Raw genomic sequence first — 20,673 nt, forward strand, 5'->3', positions numbered from 1 at the left:
AAGAGAAAAAGCTTAAGCTCAAACATCATACCTCACAGAAAACATACTAATGTGCTCATAAAAATTTATCTCAAAACAAGTGAAATCTCTTTTACCCAAAAATAAGTCAAAGGACTCAGACTCCAAATGACATAATGATGTGTTCAACCCTTTAAGAAAGCTAATGAAATGCAAACCACAGTCACAGTTTAACTCAAACTTGACAAAAACATAGCATAATTTTAATTTTTTTTTTTTTTTAACACAAAAAGACAAATAAAACTAAACAAATAAAAACAAAAATAAATAGACAAAGATAGACAAAGTGTTTTTCCATACCCCCAAACTTGAATCACACATTGTCCTCAATGTAGGCAGAAACACAATACCAAGAGGTATAAGGAACCAGAGTGAGCAAAGAGACGACCCCCAAACTTACTCATAATAACACATGTCCTGAAAAACACAAAAATAAAACAAAAATGAAGATAGACGAAACAACACAAAAAATGACTAAAAATACCAAAGAAAAAGGAATACCTCCCATAAGCGCTAAGTTTACAGTCTTCAGCCAGACTTTTCACCGCTGATGATTAAGTAGACGACGTAGGATCTTCCAAAGGCAATTCCTCACTCTCCGAAATTTCCAGTTCCAAGAATGGCTTCAACCGCTGACCATTGACCTTGAGAGCACTTCCATTCTTAGGATCCTGGATTTCGATGGCTCCATGAGTAGAAACTGCACGCACTATGAATGGTCCAGTCCATCGGGATTTGAGCTTTCCTGGAAACAGATGCAGACGTGAGTTGTAAAGGAGGACTTTTTGACCAACTTCAAATGATCTTCTCAAAATGTTTTGGTCATGGATCTTCTTCATCTGATCTTTGTATAGCTTGGCACAGTTGTAGGCATCATTCCTCAATTCTTCTAATTCATCTAGCTGTAACTTCCTTTGCTCACCAGCCTTGGTGAGGTTGAAATTTAGCTGCTTTATAGCCCAATAAGCCCGGTGCTCCAATTCCACAGGGAGGTGACAAGCCTTGCCATACACGAGTCGGTAGGGAGACATGCCAATTGGAGTCTTGAATGCAGTCCGGTATGCCCACAGAGCGTCATTGAGTCGAAGAGACCAGTCCTTCCTTGTCAGGTTCACCGTCTTTTCTAATATCCTCTTGATTTCTCTGTTGGATATCTCAACTTGCCCACTTGTCTGAGGATGGTAGGGAGTTGCAACTTTATGAGTAATACCATACTTCTTCATGAGTTGCTCAAAATATCGGTTGCAGAAATGCTTCCCCCTATCACTGATGATGGCACGTGGTGTCCCAAAACGTGCGAACACATTTTCCTTCAAAAATTGCAACACGACTCTGTGATCATTAGTCTTGCAGGCAATAGCCTCCACCCACTTGGAAACATAATCCACCGCCACAAGGATGAAAAGATACCCATAAGAATTAGGGAAGGGACCCATGAAATCAATGCCCCAAACATCAAACAGCTCCACAATAAGGATCGGGTTCAGCGGCATCATATTCCTTCTTCCAATGCTCCCCAACTTCTGGCATCTATCACAGGCTGAACAGTAGGCATGGGCATCACGAAAAATAGAGGGCCAATAGAATCCACTTTGAAGAATCTTCGCCGCGGTCTTTTTAGAACTGAAGTGGCCTCCACATGCATGATCATGGCAAAAAGATGGGACATTTTGCTGGTCATTTTCAGGAATGCATCTCCTTATAATCTGATCTGGGCAGTATTTGAACAGGTAAGGATCATCCCAAAAGAAGTACTTCACCCCAGCCAAGAATTTTGATCTATCTTGCCTGGTCCAATGTGATGGCATCTGGGCAGTGACAAGGTAGTTCACTATGTCTGCGAACCATGGTGCAGAATTTTCAGAGATGTACATAAGTTGTTCATCAGGAAATGTCTCAGCAATCGGCACAGCATTTTCATTAAAGTCCACAACCAGCCTGGATAGATGATCAGCTACCACATTCTCGGAACCCTTCTTGTCCCGAATTTCAATATCAAACTCTTGTAGCAATAGAATCCACCGGATGAGACAAGATTTAGCATCTTTCTTTGACAATAGATATTTCAACGCAGCATGATCAGAGTAGACTAAGACTTTAGATCCTAGCAAGTAAGATCTAAACTTATCCAGAGCAAACACTACAGCTAACAACTCCTTTTCAGTAGTGGAGTAGTTAAGTTGTGCATCATTCAGAGTCTTGCTGGCATAGTATATGACATGTGGAATCTTCTCTACTCGCTGACCCAAAACGGCTCCCACAGCATAATCAGAGGCATCACACATTATCTCGAACGGAACCCCCCAATTAGGTGGCTGAATGATTGGTGTAGAAGTTAAGGTCTTTTTCAGAATCTCAAAGGCTGTCTGGCACTTGTCATTGAAGTCAAAAGGAACATCTTTTGCCAATAGATTACATAGAGGTCTTGCTATCTTGCTGAAGTCCTTGATGAATCTTCTGTAGAACCCAGCATGTCCCAGAAATGACCGAACCTCCTTAACTGTCCGCGGGGGCGGAAGGTTAGATATCAGATCAACCTTAGCTCTGTCAACCTCGATACCTTTGTGGGAAATTACATGCCCTAAAACAATTCCTTGTTTCACCATGAAGTGGCATTTTTCCCAATTCAGAACCAAATTCTTCTCCTTGCACCGTACCAGCACCAATGTGAGATGATGTAGACATTCCCTAAATGATGAACCAAAGACTGAGAAGTCATCCATGAAGATCTCCAGGTGACGTTCAACCATATCTGAAAAGATGCTGATCATACATCGCTGAAAAGTGGCGGGTGCATTGCACAATCCAAACGGCATACGGCGATAGGCAAATGTACCGAACGGACAAGTGAAAGTAGTCTTCTCTTGATCTTCGGGGTCCAGTGGAATTTGGTTGTAGCCGGAGTAACCATCAAGGAAACAGTAGTACTCATGGCCTTCCAATCTCTCCAACATCTGATCGATGAAAGGTAGAGGAAAATGGTCTTTTCTTGTCACGGCATTTAACTTCCTGTAGTCAATGCACACTCTCCATCCTGACTGCACACGAGTGGGGACCAACTCATTTTCCTTGTTCTTGATAACTGTAATCCCTGCCTTCTTTGGCACCACATGAATGGGACTCACCCATTTGCTGTCAGAGATTGGGTATATGATTCCCGCATCCAGAAGTTTAATTACCTCTGCTCGAACTACCTCTTGCATGGCCGGATTCAACCGTCTATGTGGCTCGCGAGAAGTTTTAGCATTTTCTTCCAGATGAATCTTATGCATCACAATTGCAGGGCTGATTCCTTTGATATCTTCTATTGACCACCCGATTGCTTCTTTATGCTCTCTCAAAACTTCTAGCAGCTCATGTTCCTGATCACTATCCAAATCGGCAGCAATGATCACAGGCAGAGATTCTATAGGATCCAGATACTTGTACTTCAGGGTGTCTGGTAGAGGCTTCAACTCCCGCTTGACAGGCTCAGCTGCTAATGAAGATGGATCAGGGGACGATGTCAAAGTAATTTCTGTAGTCTCCGTCTTTATCTCAGGAGTTGAGTCTAACAAGGCGTCAGCTTGTTCCAATAAAGTGTCCAGTGCCATGTCACTTCCCAGTCCAATCAGGCATTCTCCCAAGGGGTCTTCAATATCTGGTTCATTGACAGTTTTCTCTACTATCTCCTCAATTAAGCATGTGCTTCTGACCTCCTCATACTCAAATGGCTGCTTGCTGATATCAAAGATGTTCAGTTCCACTGTCATGTTTCCAAATGATATCTTCATGACTCCAGTTCTACAGTTGATTAGGGCATTAGCTGTTGCTAAAAAGGGACGCCCTAATATGATTGGAACTTGAATTTCTGCATTTTCCGTCTCTGTATCTAAGACAATGAAGTCCACAGGGTAGTAGAACTTATCAACTTTGATCAGCACGTCTTCAATAATTCCCCTTGGAACCTTCACAGATCTGTCAGCCAACTGAAGTGTAATTGAAGTGGATTTCAACTCTCCCAATCCCAACTGAACAAATACTGAATATGGCAGTAGATTTACACTGGCCCCCAAATCCAACAGAGCTTTCTCAACTCGATTGTCACCAATCTTGCAAGCAATGGTAGGACATCCAGGGTCCTTATACTTTACAGGCATCTTGTATTGCAAGATAGAGCTGACCTGCTCAGTCAGGAAAGCTTTCTTGGGGACGTTCGTCTTTCTCTTGATGGTGACCAAATCCTTCAGAAATTTGGCATAAGAAGGCACTTGCTGGATGGCATCTAGGAATGGAATGTTTATCTGCACTTGCTTGAACACTTCCAAAATATCATCGAACTTCGAGCTCTTCTTTGGCGGTTTCAGTCTTTCTGGATATGGAGCTTTGGGTATATACTTTTTGGAAGGATCCTCAGTAATCGGAATGGCAATGTCCAGTCCTGTGTCTTCCGCAGGCTTGTCCAGGTTTTCCTTCTCTTCTGCAACCTTAGTGGCCTCTTCAGGCATGACCACTTGATTATCCACCTGTTTGCCTGACCTCAAAGTGGTGATGGCTTGTACATGATCCTGACCATGCGTAGAGGCAGAGGAACTTCCAATCACAAATTGCCCTTTTGGGTTAGGCACAGGTTGACTAGGGAACTTCCCTCTTTCTCTTTCCCCCACTTGATTTGCTATATGGCCAACTTGTCCTTCTACCTTGATCATGGCCTGCTTAAGTTCTTGTATGTCTCTGCCATTAGCCATGTTGGAATTCCTCAGCTCCTGTACAGCTTGGTTGGTGAAACCTTTTAGCTCTTGTACAGATTGGGAGTTGGAATTCTTGAGCTCTTGTATAGCTTGGGAGTTGCTCATGGTAGCATTCTTCATATCTTGTATGTTCGTATCCATTGATTGCATGAATGCTTTCATCATGTCTTCCAGTGATGACTGTGGTGCAGGCTGTGGCCCTTGAGTGGTGGATTGATAAGCAGGAGGTTGAGTTTGGTGAGATGGCCTGAACTGATTCTGAGCTTGAATGGATGTATCTCTCTGGTTCAGTGGTTGATTCTGCTTCCAAGAGAAATTAGGGTGATTCCGCCACCCTGGATTGTAAGTTTCGGAAAACAGCCCAGTGGTGGGTTTTTTGTACTCATTGAAGGCATTGACTTGCTCAATTGGGTACTCTGTTGACAGAGTTGGGCAGTTTTGAGTGAAGTGCGTTGGACTATCACATAACCCGCATGCATCAACGTGGTAAGTATCTGCTGCATTCACTGGTTTGTTTAGGACCATAGTGTCAAACTGACGCCTGAGAACCTTGAACTCCTCCCTTAATTCAGCATCGTTCCTCACCTCATAGATGCTTCCTGTCTTGGGAGCGGGTTGTTGTCTGTCCCAACTATCTTGAAAATCCCATTGTTGCGCTCGTTCAGCCATTTCATCCAAAGTTTTATAAGCTTCATCCCCAGTAAGACTTAAGAATTCTCTACCATTCATCGTCTCAAGCGAGTTTCGCTCACTTGGTGTTAGTCCCCTGTAGAAAATTTGAACTAGCACCTCATTCTCAAACCCGTGGGGTGGGCATTTTATAGTAAGCTCTTTAAACTTCTCCCAGCTATCGGTGAATCTTTCCCCTTCTTTTTGTCTGAAATTGGTGATCTGTAGACGGAGGGCATTGATTTTGGAAATTGGGAAGAACTTGTGGTAAAACTTGCTTTGCAACATATCCCAAGAAGTGATAGATCCAGGTCTATTGTTGAGTAGCCAGGATTTCGCCCTATCATGTAGGGACAGAGGGAATAACCGAAGGCGCACCGCTTCTGCTGGGGCATTTTGTGTATTAACAATGTCGCAAATTTCCAAAAAAATCCTCACATGAACATATGGATCCTCATTCTCTAATCCTCTAAATGCAGGAAGGTGGCCTATTGTACTCGGCTTCAGCTCGAAGCGAGTAGCTGGCAACACTATACACGATGGTGTGTTGGTAATATTGGGTACGAACAGCTCCCTGAGGGATCTAGGTTGATTTCGTTCTCCCATCTTAACAGACTTTTCCGAATCAGACTCGGAACTTTGAGAATTGGTGGGTGAGTTTGGTGGCTGTCTTAGATTCTCTCTCGCCGTTCTTTCAATTTCGGGATCAAAAGTGTTTAACTCCTGATTTAAAAATCTACGACCGAACATGCAAAAAGGAACTAACAACCTAACAAACTAACAAACTAACAAACTAAAAACTGAAATGAATTGAACTAAATTAAATTATATTAAACTAACTAAACACAATTGCAAGCAGAAATTAATTTAAACAGAAACTAAAAACTCACAAAAAAGGACCAAAAGATTTTGGCAAAAATCTACTGAACTATTGCAGTTGCTGTCTTGGCCACAAGTGTGCTCGATCGTAGCAGGGCTGTAACACAAACAAAACAACAACAAAAAACAAAAAGAAAAATCTTTTTTTTTTTTTTTTTTATTTGTATTAGTAACACAAATAAAACAAAACAAATTGCAGAAAAATAAAATCCTAATTATAACTAGTAGAAGAATAAAACCGATCTAGAAATAAATTGGTTCCAAAAAATAAACAATTCCTCGGCAACGGCGCCAAAAACTTGTTGTGCAAATTTATTTAACTCGCAAGTGCACGAATCAATTGTAGTTAATGGATTGCAAGTGCGAGGTCGAACCCACAGGGAATTGTATTCTTGAAAGCAATTTTAAATCTAAATTAATTAAACCCTAGTCTAGTTCCAAATTTTTGAGAGTTTTTTTTGTTTGAATGAAAAAGCCAAAGCATGAGCAATTTAAAGTAATTGAAATCTTATAACGAAGCACTAAGGTTTCGGAATCCGCACTCACAAATTTATAACAACATAATTTCATGATCTATAATATTCTCCAAAGTTCTCACATATAAATCTTAAGTTTGTTTTACTATTGCTTCAAAGAATTAATCAAAAGATCCCATGTATCCATTCATAACCCAAATCACAAAAGAAATCCAATATTCGATCAAATCATTAACTGTATCCGTAAATCACAAGAAAATATCCAATCTTTATCAAAACATCAATTGTATCCAGAGAATAAATCACAGAGGAAATCCAATTTTTAACAAAGAAAACCAAGCAATCAATTGTATTGAATAATCTTAAATCATCAAGTGTATCCTTGAATCACAAAAGATATCCAAGAGTTATTCAATCCAATTGATTAGAAGTAAAACAATAGAGCAATTAAACCATTAAATTGGGAAATATTACATACATGAAACAAAGTTGCTAATCATAAGTGAGGCTTCATCTTCAACCTTAGTTGAAGGTTTAGCCTCTCATGTTATTGAAAGACAAAACAAAATTGATTGAATTCATAATGTAAAATCGAGTACTTACAAATAAGAATCACAAAGTAGAGATTCAAAAGTTAGGAAAACCTTAAACTCTCTTCTTTCTCCTCTGCAATCTTCAAATTCGTAGCCCCCTCAACTAATCTGATAATTCCCTATTTATAGACCTAAAACTTAGGGTTTTACAAGTTGAAATCGGATACAATTCGTCCAGGTTTGTACCATTTAATTACGGGACGATTTTGGAATAGTAAACGTCCGAATTAGGAAAATCCTATTTCACAATGAATTATATTATTTTGAGTTAGCTTTCCAACGCCACTTGAATCACCTCAATCGGATATGTGAACGAAAAGTTATGGTCAAAATACTGAGACGTGTAGAATCTGAATTTGAATCCAATTCGAAATTTTATCCAATCTTATCCTTAATCCGATTTACCCATTTCTTGGATTTTGTTAAACTTAACCACATCAGCTAGGTCTTCTCAAAGTATGTTTTCTTCCAAAAAGTAGTTTTTCTTCAACACCTACAAAATACTAAAAACACAAAACTAACACAGAACATCAGATAATAACACAGCTAAAGGATTAACACAAGTAAATTAAGGGGTCCAAATATGCAATATTTGGCACACATCAAAAATTTATTTAACTCGCAAGTGCACGAATCAATTGTAGTTTAATGGACTGCAAGTGCGAGGTCGATCCCACAGAGAATTGTATTTTTGAAAGAGCAATTTATATCTAAACTAATTAAATCCTAATCTAGTTCCAAAAGGGTTTTTGATTTTTGAGTTTTGAAAATTAAAGGATAAACATAAACTAAATAAAATAAGTAAATCTAAGGATAAAGGTACTAAGGTTTGGGAATTCACACTCACCAAATCATAACAACATACCTTAACGGTTTATTGTCAAATTTTAGAGATTAATTTTAGCTTAATAGTTTATTTCCCTGTTTTAAGTTGCTAATTTTTAATTTTGGTTTTGTGTTGATTTTATTTTTTTAGAAACTGCAAACAGGTCCGTAAGCTGCCTTCTCTGTAACTGCGATCGAGCGCAGCCCGTGTGCGATCGAGCGCACGGCCGCACTTCAGCAGGATCCCAGCTAGCAACGCTCGAGCCTTCCACTCCTGCGCACGCACCCACCTACGGCAGTATGCTAGAGTGCACCCTGCCGTGCGATCGGGCGCACTTGCGGCATCCTGCATCCAGAATCTTAAGTGATCTAAGGCCGTTTGTGAGCTTGTTTGTTTCTGTTTTAGCTTAATTTTTTTCCTGTTTTCTTTTTAATTTATGTTTAGTTTATGCTAGGTCGTCGTTCTTTATCTTTTCCATTAATTTCGTGCGACCTTGAAATTGAACGCACTCTTAGACAAATTAGATCCCAAGGGACCCCTAATTTGCTAGAAGAGCGTTCCACTGAGACCATGGGAGATGGTAATCACGTAGGTTTGCAGGATCACTACCTGCCAACCACTTACACTACTCCCACATGTCTCCGGTTGCCTGAAATTACGGCAACCCATTATGAAATTAAGCCCAGCACCATACGGAGTTTACCTTCTTTCTTAAGGCTTAACACTGAAAATCCTTATGACTTCCTCAGTGATTTTGAAGCAATTTGTGATACTACTAAAATGAATGGATTCACTGAGGATGCCCTAAGGATGCGTCTTTTTCCTTTCTCCCTCAAGGAAAAAGCCAAACATTGGTTTCAATCCTTAACACCTAACTCTATTACTTCTTGGGCTCAATTACAGCAAGAATTTCTTAAGAAGTATTTTCCCATAGGAATGACCAATGATACTAGGAGAGCCATCACTACTTTCTCCCAGTATGAGGGAGAAGATTTCCATGAAACTTGGGATAGGTTGCAGAGCTTGCTTAGATCATGTCCACACCACGCTGTCCCAAAATGGCAGCTAGTGTAGTGTTTTTATGATGGCCTGACCGAATCCAATAGAAAAATGGTAGATGCATTATGTGGGGGGACATTCATGTTAAAAAGCGAAGATGAAGCATGGTCTATGTTTGAAAACTTGAGTGACAATTCTCTTCAGCAAGTTTCTACCAGACGGAGGGCACCACTACCTAAAGCACTCAAGACAGAAAGTTTGTATGAAGCAGGCCATTCCCCAAACATGGCGAACCAAGTGGTTGAGGCCATCACAAAGAAGCTAGATCAAGTTCTGTTGACTGCCGGTTTAGCTCCTAATGTTGCTCACACACACACTGAGTCATGTTCATTCTGTTCTAGTCCTATGCATCATGTAAATAACTACCCTATTACTGGAAATTACACTGATATTGCAAATGAGTAGGTAAATGCAACTTTCTCCAGACCGGGTAATGATCCGTACTCCAATACTTACAACCCCGGGTGGAGAAATCATCCAAATTTCTCATGGAAGACTTCAAGTTCAGGCAACTCAGCCCAGGGCCACATAATCAATCTCAATCCAACAGGCAGCCCTACCAATCTCATTCTACTTACCGGCCTCCACAGCAGCACTATCAGGCTCCCCTAGAGTCCAATTTTGAGGATCGGATTATAAAAGCAGTAAATGAGCTGACCAGCGAGATCAAGCAGTCAATCAAATCTCAAGAAGAAAGAGTCAACTCACATTCCCAATCCATTGCCAAGCTAGAAGCTCAAGTCGGACAACTTGCCAACACCATCAACAGAAGGGACGAAGGCAAGCTTCCAAGTCAGCCGGTGGTAAACCCTAAGGGGCACTTCATGGTGGATGAGGGCACTTCTTACCATCAGCAAGTTCAAGCCATCACCACCTTGAGAAGCGGCAGAATAATTGACAATCATGTGGAGGAGAAAAATGATGAGCACACGGAGGTTGTACAGAATCTACAGAATGATAATAGCAAGCAGGCAAGCAATGAGGTTTCGTCATCAGCGGCACCCACTCCAGAGATCCCATATGAGCCACGGGCCCCCTTCCCAGAACGTCTCAAGGCACCTTCCCACTTTGGGAAACAAGGAGAGAAAATACAAGGAATGATGGAGATGTTCAAACAAGTCAAAATCAATCTTCCCCTCCTAGATGCCATTGCACAAGTGCCTGCCTATGCCAAGTTCCTTAAAGACTTGTGTACTCAAAAGAGGAAGACCAGAAATAACATCCCCAAGAAGGTCCTTCTGACAGAGCAAGTAAGTTCCCTGATTAAGCACAACACTCCTCCAAAGTTCAAGGACCCCGGGGCTCCTACGATTTCCTGCATCATCGGAAAAAACGAGATTGATCGGGCACTCTTAGATCTGGGAGCTGGTGTGAATTTACTTCCCTATTCAGTATATCAGCAGCTTGGCCTAGGGGAGCTGAAGCCCACCACAGTGATTTTGCAACTAGCTGATCAGTCAATTAAGAAGCCTAGAGGGATTGTAGAAGATGTGATCATCCAGGTGGATAAATTTTTCTTCCCAGTTGACTTCATAGTGCTTGATACTGAGCCTGTGCCCAATCGTGAGAAGCTGGTTCCTGTCATCCTTGGGCGTCCATTCTTAGCCACAGCAAATGCATGTATCAACTGTCGAACTGGAGTCATGGAGATCTCATTTGGCAATATGAAGGTTAGGTTGAATATCTTTACTGCATTTCACCATGCTCCTGATCAGAATGAGTGTTTCTTTTTGGACAGCATTGAAGGATATGTAGAAGATTCACTACCCAGTCTCCTGACGAAGGATCCAGTGGAAGCATGCCTGAATTACTTCGACTTTGAAGAATTCAACACCGACCAGTACATTCAAGAGGTCCATGATTTGATCGAAACAGCTGCAAGTGCAGATTTCCATCCTTGGAGAGTAATCAAGGAGCCCCAACCTGCGACAGCCAGCACTCCTCCTGTCCCATCTCTGCTGTCTCCACCAAAGCTTGAGTTGAAGCCCCTGCCAGCAAAGCTCAAGTATGCATTCTTGGGGTCTAACAACACCTTACCGGTTATCATTGCTTCAGACTTGCAAAAAGACCAAGAGGACCATCTGCTCGCAGTGTTAAAGGAGTATAAAGAGGCTATTGGTTGGACCGTGGTAGATTTGAAGGGCATTGACCCCTCTATCTGTATGCACCGGATCCATTTGGAAGAAGATGCTCGACCCTCCCGTGAGGCACAGCGCCGGTTGAATCCCAAGATGAAGGAGGTAGTAATGAAAGAGGTAGTCAAGCTACTTGATGCAGGCATCATCTACCCCATCTCAGATAGCAAATGGGTGAGCCCCACTCAAGTGGTTCCAAAGAAATCCGGCATCACCGTCGTTGAGAACTCTGCGGGTGAATTGGTTCCACAACGCACCACCACGGGATGGCGTATCTGCATTGACTACCGGAAGCTCAATTCCCATACCCGGAAGGATCACTTCCCGCTCCCATTCATTGATCAAATTTTAGAGCGTCTTGCTGGCCAAAGTTACTATTGCTTCCTTGACGGCTACTCCGGGTATAATCAGGTTGCAGTTGATCCCCAAGACCAGGAAAAGACAACATTCACATGTCCATTCGGCACCTTTGCATACCGACGCATGCCCTTCGGCTTATGCAATGCACCTGCCACATTCCAAAGATGTATGATGTCTATCTTCTCCTACATGGTGGAAAAATTTTTGGAGGTATTTATGGATGACTTTTCTGTTTTTGGATCTTCTTTTGATAAATGTCTCCATAATTTGTCACTTGTGCTTCAACGTTGCAAAGAAACTAACCTGATTTTGAGCTGGGAGAAGAGCCACTTCATAGTACAGGAAGGGATAGTTTTGGGCCATATAGTGTCCAGAAGAGGTATTGAGGTGGACCAGGCCAAAGTTGAGCTCATTGAGAATTTACCACCACCCACTTCAGTGAAGCAGATCCGTTCTTTCCTAGGGCACGCCGGCTTCTATCGTCGTTTCATCAAAGACTTCAGCAAAATCTCAAGGCCCTTATGTAACTTGCTTGCTAAGGACGCCCCTTTTCACTTTGATGAAGCATGTCAGAAGGCATTCCAGCAGCTTCGGTCTCTATTATCTTCTGCTCCGATCATGCAGCCATCTGACTGGTCATTACCCTTTGAGATTATGTGTGATGCATCTGACTATGCTGTGGGTGCAGTTTTGGGACAACGGGTAGGCAAGCTTCCTCATGTCATTTATTATGCTAGCAAGACTTTGATAGATGCTCAAGTTAATTACACAACCACTGAGAAAGAACTGCTAGCTGTGGTATTTGCTCTGGATAAATTCCGTTCCTATCTTCTGGGATCCAAGGTTATCATTTTTTCTGATCATGCTGCTCTGCGACATCTGCTGGCCAAGAAGGAAACAAAGCCTCGGTTGATCCGCTGGATACTACTTCTGCAAGAATTTGACATTGAGATTCGGGACAAGAAGGGCACTGAAAATGTTGTTGCTGACCATCTGTCACAGATTTTATTTGAGACACCCCAGCCGGTTCCAGTTCATGACTCATTCCCCGATGAGCAACTCTTGGAAATTACTCCAAGAAATCCGCCATGGTATGCCGATATTGTCAATTATCTAGCTACAGGACGGATTCCTTCTCAATGGTCTAAGCAAGATAAGGATCGCTTCTTCAAGCAAGTTCGATTCTATTATTGGGAAGATCCAGAGTTGTTCAAGTATTGTGCTGACCAGATCATCCGACGTTGTGTCCCTGAGAGTGAATTTTCCAGCATTCTTACCTTTTGTCATTCCCTAGCTTGTGGAGGACACTTCAGTGCCAAGAAGAAAGCAGCCAAGGTTCTACAACACGAATTCACATGGCCCACCTTGTTCAAAAATGCCTATGACTTCTGCCAAGCTTGTGAGAGATGTCAACGCCTAGGAGCTATGTCTCGGAGGGACATGATGCCATTAAACCCCATCCTTATCATCGAGATTTTTGATGTCTGGGGTATCGACTTCATAGGACCCTTCCCACCATCTTGCGGGTATGAGTACATTTTGGTAGGAGTGGATTATGTTTCTAAGTGGGTAGAAGCCATTGCTACAAAGACCAATGATCGCAAGGTTGTAGTGAAATTCCTCCAAGCCAACATTTTCAGCAGATTTGGCACGCCTCGGGCTATCATTAGTGATGGAGGTAGACACTTTTGCAACCGATTTTTCAAAGCCTTGCTTCTCAAGTATTCTGTCACACATAAGGTAGCCACTCCCTACCATCCTCAAACAAGTGGCCAAGTGGAAGTGTCTAACCGGGAGATTAAGCATATTCTAGAGAAGACGGTTAGGCCAGACCGTAAGGATTGGTCCTTGCGCCTCAATGATGCATTATGGGCCTACCGCACAGCTTACAAAACCCCCATTGGAATGTCTCCTTATCGGCTGATATATGGCAAGGCATGTCACCTCCCTATGGAATTAGAACACAAGGCTCTGTGGGCAATCAGGCAGTTCAATTTCGACATGCAGGCAGCCGGTTCTCACCGGAAACTTCAGTTGACAGAGTTGGAGGAGATGCAGCGAGATGCCTATGATAGTGCTTGCCTTTACAAGGAGCGGACAAAAGCTTTTCATGACAAACATATCTTGCCCAAAACATTTGTGCCGGACCAGAAAGTATGGCTCTTCAATTCCAGACTCCGGCTTTTCCCTGGGAAGCTCCGTTCAAGATGGGACGGCCCCTTCATATTCACCTCCGTGTCGCCCCATGGCACCGTTGAATTACGGGACCCAGAGGATGGCACGCTATTCAAGGTCAACGGTCAAAGGTTGAAGCCCTGCATCCAGAACCTCGAGCCAGGTACAGACGTGGAATCCGTCAATTTGACGGATCCCGTCTATCTTTTTGATTGAGACACTGACACCCTGGGCTCGAGCACACACACTGTGTACTCGATCCCAAAACACGGGCCTGCGCTAGAGCCCACCATGAGTGGGATCGAGCGCAGCAGCTCTACACTCACACACACATGCACGAGTACGCTTGAGCGCACCTTCAGGAGCGCTCGAGCGTACCCACGCCCTGCCGTGACACCCTCTGCGCAAGTGCGATCGAGCGCACACTAAGTGCCACTCGAGCGCACTCGTTCAGAGGGCTCACGTGACCCTTTTTAGGTCACGGCCCAGTGCACTTTCCTTCCCCATTCCCCTTTCTTCCCCAGCGCCGCAACCCCTTCCCTGCGCTCACACCCCAACTGCGCACCCACCTACCACAGCAGCCTCTCCCCCGCCCGCAGCCACCACCCCACCACCGCCGTACTCTCTACGGCCGCCGCACAACCACACACCACCACCCCACCGGCCTTTCCCCATAATTTTTCCCCCTCCCCGGCCACTTTTCTCCCCCATCGTTCCCACTCTCCCCAAACCTTACCGTCCCCATTTTTTCATTCAAATTTTTGTAGCAATCAGCAGTCCGTGGGTCCACGGACTGCTCTGTGTTGGTTTTTCTTTGTTTTGCAGGGGGTTGGGCAGCCAAGTAAGGTGGTTCTCCATCCCCTCCGTTTTGGAGTGCCCACTAAGTGCTCGACGAATTGCCTCAACCAAGTAGCATCATGCTTCGAGCCACTGCTTCCACATCCCGCTCTTCCCCTGCTCGGGAGACCACCCCCGAAGCCCCGCCCCAGCCGTTACCTCGCCGGAAGAGGCAACGGAAACTCATCTTGGAGACCTCCTTTGCCGTCGACACAATTTTTCATAGCCTCCCAGCCACCAAGTGGGCGGTCAAAGAATGCCGATGACGCGACCTCACTGCTTTGTTCCAACCCGTCAGCCCCGTTGCTTACGAAGGGCTGGTCCGAGACTTTTACGGCAACCTTACTTTTGATTGTACTCGACCGGGCATCCTCTCTTCATCAGTGGCGGGCATAGACGTGGAGCTGACTGCCGAAGACATTGCTTCTGCCTTGCAGTGTTCTCATGAGTGCCCGTCCGACATTTTGGCTCAGGATGGCTCACCTCGGTACTCAGACCTGCTGGCCGACCTCACACTGCAGTACATTGTGGACGATATGTGCCGCGGCCGCTACACCGATGACCTCCGCAACTCTACAAGCAAGGTCCTGCTACCTTCACGCCTGTGGTTCGTGGACTTCATCTTGCAGCGAAATGTGTGTCCCTTTGGACACAAGACTCAGCGGCGCGGCCCCTTTCTTGCGGCACTCTATGCCTTTCAGAGAGGCTATTGGATTTCCATCCCCCAGCTCATTTGGGACCAGATGCACAAGTTTTGGGATGGGGCAATTGTGAGGTGCACGCAGGGGTCGGCTTCTTGGGGACTTCCATTCCCGTTTCTCCTCACCCAGACTTTTCACACTCGAGGCATAGAGGGTACCCCTGCTGATGGACCTATTTCCACACATCCTCAGTTTGGTCTGATCCAGTGGAATCATAGTTATTCTCATATGCCACGACGACGTCGGGCACCTATAGCAGCAGAGGTTGATAGGGACGCTGATGGGCCTGTGCACGATGAGCCACCTCCAGGCTCCAGCAGCACCGGGAGACAGCATGGGAGCGGCAGCTACAGTCACTCTGACCATGTCACAGTATGAGTCCCTACACAAAGAGTTGCAAGACTTCCGTTCTGAGCTTGCAACTCAGAGAGCGGAGGATAGGCGCCAAGCAGATGAACGGTTTGAAGCCCAGCAAGAACTGCTGCGCACCATTGTAGCACGGCTGCCACCTGCACCCGGGGCATCTTCTTCTGCACCTTAGTGACAGATTCAGTGTTTCTTTTTCCCCTTGCACTGTTTTATTGTTATTTTCCACACACTGAGGACATTGTGCACATTAAGTTGGGGGGGTGTGGGCATATACATGAGAAATTCTGAGCATGCAATTGATTTTCCGGTTGTGGTTTGAAATTCATTGATAGGCTTAATATGACGAACACATGATCACTTGATTAAGGAATTAAAACTGGGTGACTTTCATTGGCAGCATGAAATATTACTTGTTTCAATTTGATTTGCACAAACACACTAGCATATAGTCTGTGGGGCATGAAATCTGGAATCAAGATTGTTTGTTTTCAATATTCAAAATGTAGTTGGGCAACTTATTGGGAAAACGACCTTGGCATAAATTCCAATTTAAAAAAAAAAAAAAAAAAAAAAGAGCTTAGCTTTGTAGCCTTTTTGATCCGAGTTAGTAAGTCCTTAGGGGTGTCTTTACACCTAATGCCCTAAAACCATCTGGTTTGGGAGTCATTGGCTTAACGCTCGATACATGGGTCAATTAGAAAGCTTAAGGGAGCTAAGTGAAAAAAAAAAAAAAAAAAAAAAAAAAAAATTGTTGCCTTGGTTGTTTATCCAGTAAGAAGTCCAATGAATTTTGAGTATTAATCCATGCATGATTGAGATTAGTTTTGAAATCCCTTGACTATTTGTTGAGTTCACATACACGAGTTGAATCTTGTAATATCTCATAATTGCCATGATTGAAGCTAAGTTGTGATTGCCTGAAATTGTGAAGATAGTGTTTGTTTTATTCAGCCTGTTTATGACTGAGAACCATGATCGTTATGATATTGCATGTTTGAGAACTACAGGGGTGTAAAATGTTTGTGGGTATCATTCCTGGAAAACCCTCACGAGACTTCACTCGCCCTCTAGGGAACTCCTAGGGGTTTAAAAGGCTTGTTGCATACGCTAAATGCAACCGTACATCTCACGAAAGTTGGATTTATCTTTTTAGCTTTCACTTTATTTTCTGTTTTGTATTGCTAAGGGACTAGCAATATGTAAGTTGGGGGGTGTGATGAGCGCCGAATGTTGCACATTCAAGCCCCTTAATTTACATATGTTAATTCCTTAGCATTGTTATTTGTTTGATTTTGTTTTGTTTTTTGTGTTTCAGGTCATACTTGACAAACCATTGGAAAATGGGCGTAAAAGATCAAAAAATTGAGCATTCTGGAACTAGGATCGAGCGCAGCACTCCTAGGATCGAGCGCACTGCGCTCGAGCGTCTGCGATCAAGGATCGAGCGCATGCCTGCGCTCGCGCGCACACCAGCTAGGCTCGAGCGCACCAAGTCTTGGATCGAGCGCACTCGAGCGTACAGTGCACGACAAGAATCCCTTTCCAGCATGGACTTGGATTTCAGTCTCCCAATTGGACTGGGAGACTGACTTCCGACTTTTTGAGGATTTCTAGGGTTTTAGGGTTTTCCAATTCCCTATAAATATTGCTCTAAACATTGTAAACAGACACACAGCTTTTAGAGCAAAAATTCTGTAAAATAGTCTGTGGAGCTTAGAAGATCATGAGCAGCTAAACCCAATTATGGGGTATTGATGTAGCCCTTTCCAAGCACAATGGTTTGATTGTATTTAATTTCTAGTTTTTGAATTCATACATGTTGATTGTATAACTCTGAGGATTGCTACAATTGATTTCTGTTCTTCATATTAAATGCAGTTGTTCTTTAAATTCTAATTCAATATTAGTAAAATTCTTGTCTTGTCTTAGAAATTATTTTACTATTATTGAACTCAAATCATTCTTATTTTCTGTGATTATAAGAATGATGGTTATACAATGGTTCTTAATTGGCATGCAATCAATAGGGTTAGATAGGCCATGCCTAGGGAAGACGGATCGTACTACACCCTAGTTTAGTGTAATTTAGGTAGACGGTCCGTGCCAAACGAAGATGGGTTATGCTATTCCATTGATTGTATGAGATTATTTTTATATGTTTTCTTGTTGAAATTATAACATGCATAGAATGAATTGCTAGAATTAAATATGGTTAACCATTGATGTGCGGATTGTGGTGAAGTCAATACCCTACTCTCTCTCTCTCATATATTTACTTCCTTTAATTTCCGTTTATTTTATGCACTTCAAATTCACACAAACAAATCACTCTTTTCAATTAAGTTAATTTTAATCTTTCAAATTTTGATAATAAAATTCCTGCAGTCCTTGAGGTTCGACACCCTCAATATAGCCCTATCCTACGGGATTCGTTCTATTGCGAGTGGTTATTTTTATAATTGATATTTTTAGTCACAAAAATACCACATCAGACCATACCCAGGACATTCGTGACATTTAGGCCCTCTAGGATCCCTAAACTCATCTTTCTCTTGATTGGTGCCTTTGACCCCTCTTTCGGGTTTTTCAAGAGCTTTAAATGGCCTATTTCTAGAGTTTTCTCATTTAGAATTCATCATTCTCTTAAATCTCATAGCAAATATGGCAAATTCCTCTTCATCCATAGAGTCCTCAACAGAGAGATTTCCACATTTTTCCTTTGGCAATCTTAAGAGCTATGTTCTTGTTTTTCTTCAACAGGGGTAAGGTGCTCATAAGTCTAGAGGGAACCTACGAGTTCTTTTACCTTCATGTTATCAAGATCTTTATTCTCTTCTATGGTAGTAAGTCAGTAACCTTAGGCCTAAAACGCTCAGGTAAAGATCTCATGATTTTTCTTACAGTTTTCGCATCAAACACCTTCTTGCCTAGGTTAATGGTAGAGTTTCTTATATTGCTAAGTTTAGAGTATAACTCATCAAATGTCCCATCCTCTTGCATCCTAATATCTTCACATTTAGAAATCAACATTTGAAGTTTTGAAGATCTAACCGTTTGAGTTCATTCATGAGTGATTTCTAAAATATCACATGCTTCCTTAGTTATCTCACATCAAGAAACTCTATTGAATTCCTCGTTTGAGACATATATGGAGATGGAATTTATAGCATTGTCATTTGGAAAGTTAGAAGCCTTTTCCTCCTTTGACCATTTAGCTAATGCCTTGTCTGGACGTTTCCATCCAAATTCATCAGTGTGTCAAACATCAATGGATTTGAGGTATGCTCTCATACAATTTTTTCAAAGTGTATAATTAGTGTCGTCAAAGACGAGAAGAGAATTTGGTGCAACAGTATGAGACATTATTAGAGGAGTCTTGGATCACACTAATGACTTAAATCCTTCACAGAGTGAACTCACTCTGATACTAATTGAAAATATAAAACAGACTCCAAAATATACTTAGAGGGGGTGAATAGGTATTTATCAAAAAGAATGCGGAATTAAAACTCAGAAGCATGCAACAAATAATCACCAAAATATGTAAAGCAAAGATGAACATAGATATTTTGGTAACGAAGTGGAAACCTTTGAAGAAATTTTCAAAAGGAAAAACCACTATGGGGCAGCCAAACTCAAGAAATCAGGCACTATAGAAGAATGAGAAATTACAAGTTATTCACACTTACAAAACCTTTGTAGTTGACACAGACTTGTCTAGACAAGTGACCCTTCTTGCCTTCTACTACAGTAGTTCCCTCAGAACCTCTAGAAACTTCTATTGATTTTTCATGTTAGAACTTTTGACAAGCTTCTTGATTGTTATTGAAGAACAGCTTTTCAAATATCAACAACACTCTAAGAGAAATATAACACTCATGCTCTGAATCTCTAAAAATTCTCTCTTAGCACAACATAGAATTTGCCCACTTAGTTGCTTGAAAAAATCGTGCTATGAAGAGCCTTACATATAGGCAAATAAGAATTATGTTTCTTTACTGAAAATGAGAACCTTAATATGAAAAAACCAAGGCGACATTTGGACGTCTGATGATCTCGTTCGAACGCATCTATGGTTATACTTATTGAGAAATCCAAGTTGAAGTTGGAAAACCCAAAAATGACAACTAACAGCTTTCGTTCGAACGGACTTGATACCTGTTCGGACATGACTAGGTTAGACTTCTTCTTTGACATCTCTCATCCAAACCCACACTGAACGGCCTTGCGAACGGAGCTCTTTGGATTCACTAAATGCAACTCTCGTTCGGATGGCCCTGCAAATGAAGCTCTCGGGTTTTACTATGGACTGCATCCGTTCGAACGGTCTATCGAAAGCCCAGCGAATGAAACATTATGCCTTCTCTTGTATTATCAATCATTGGACACCAACGAATGCTCTTGAACAAGCCTTCTGGAAAGCATGCAGAGGCTTGCCGTATGAACTTCACCGAATGTTCTTGCACACTGAAGTTCCAAATAAAGAAAAACTAACAAAGTTTGACACCGAATTCATGAATAAAAATAACTAACATAGTATTTAAATAACAAAATACAATAAAAGAGTCTCATGAGAAATAGGCTTCAATGTAGGCTATAACTCAACTACTAACATAATTAAATCTATTCCTACTAAGGCTCCATTTACTTCGACGTAAAATGATTTCGAGAAAATATTTTTCGCAATTTACGGTGTTTACTACGACGTAAAATATGGTCAAACCGAAAATGATTTCAATTTGACCAAAAATCCTTTACATTTTTGGGGAAAATGGTTTACACTTTTTAATTTCGTAAACCATTTTCCCAGCTCAGCCCAAAAAAAACCCGACGCTCTTGATTAGAA

The 20,673-nt window shown here is 42.3% G+C and overlaps 2 protein-coding genes and 1 non-coding gene across 3 annotated transcripts; 2 read left to right on the forward strand and 1 right to left on the reverse strand.

Annotated features, from left to right (window-relative positions):
- Positions 1–572: 572 nt before the first annotated feature.
- LOC132169815 (uncharacterized) lies at positions 573–5,477 on the reverse strand. Its single transcript, XM_088511361.1, has 5 exons — positions 4,938–5,477; positions 4,485–4,709; positions 4,182–4,301; positions 1,686–3,281; positions 573–1,190 (listed from the first exon to the last, which is right to left on the reverse strand). The coding sequence occupies exons 1-5, from the start codon at positions 5,475–5,477 to the stop codon at positions 573–575; spliced, it is 3,099 nt and encodes a 1,032-aa protein (XP_088367487.1).
- Positions 5,478–5,547: 70 nt separating this feature from the next.
- LOC132168291 (small nucleolar RNA R71) lies at positions 5,548–5,654 on the forward strand. Its single transcript, XR_015909403.1, has one exon. It is a non-coding gene; the product is annotated as a small nucleolar RNA R71 (small nucleolar RNA).
- Positions 5,655–10,074: 4,420 nt separating this feature from the next.
- On the forward strand, positions 10,075–15,836 carry LOC148583323 (uncharacterized). The gene is made up of 5 exons (XM_088511362.1): positions 10,075–11,020; positions 11,075–11,656; positions 12,125–14,118; positions 14,746–15,111; positions 15,195–15,836. The coding sequence occupies exons 1-5, from the start codon at positions 10,075–10,077 to the stop codon at positions 15,834–15,836; spliced, it is 4,530 nt and encodes a 1,509-aa protein (XP_088367488.1).
- Positions 15,837–20,673: the final 4,837 nt, after the last annotated feature.

Source organism: Corylus avellana, chromosome 10 (assembly GCF_965113065.1).
Source record: "Corylus avellana chromosome 10, dhCorAvel1.hap1.2, whole genome shotgun sequence".
NCBI lineage: Eukaryota > Viridiplantae > Streptophyta > Magnoliopsida > Fagales > Betulaceae > Corylus > Corylus avellana.

Coding starts and splice junctions, on each gene's coding strand:
- LOC132169815 (XM_088511361.1), bottom strand. CDS start 5,477: ATGAATGGTAGAGAATTCTTAAGTCTTACTGGGGATGAAGCTTATAAA. Junction 4,710..4,937: donor CCACTCAAGGGCCACAGCCT/GCACCACAGTCA, acceptor GAACTTAAGCAG/GCCATGATCAAGGTAGAAGG. Junction 1,191..1,685: donor CTGAAAATGACCAGCAAAAT/GTCCCATCTTTT, acceptor TACCATCCTCAG/ACAAGTGGGCAAGTTGAGAT.
- LOC148583323 (XM_088511362.1), top strand. CDS start 10,075: ATGGTGGATGAGGGCACTTCTTACCATCAGCAAGTTCAAGCCATCACC. Junction 11,021..11,074: donor TGTAGAAGATTCACTACCCA/GTCTCCTGACGA, acceptor TCGACTTTGAAG/AATTCAACACCGACCAGTAC. Junction 14,119..14,745: donor CCGTCAATTTGACGGATCCC/GTCTATCTTTTT, acceptor TTTGTTTTGCAG/GGGGTTGGGCAGCCAAGTAA.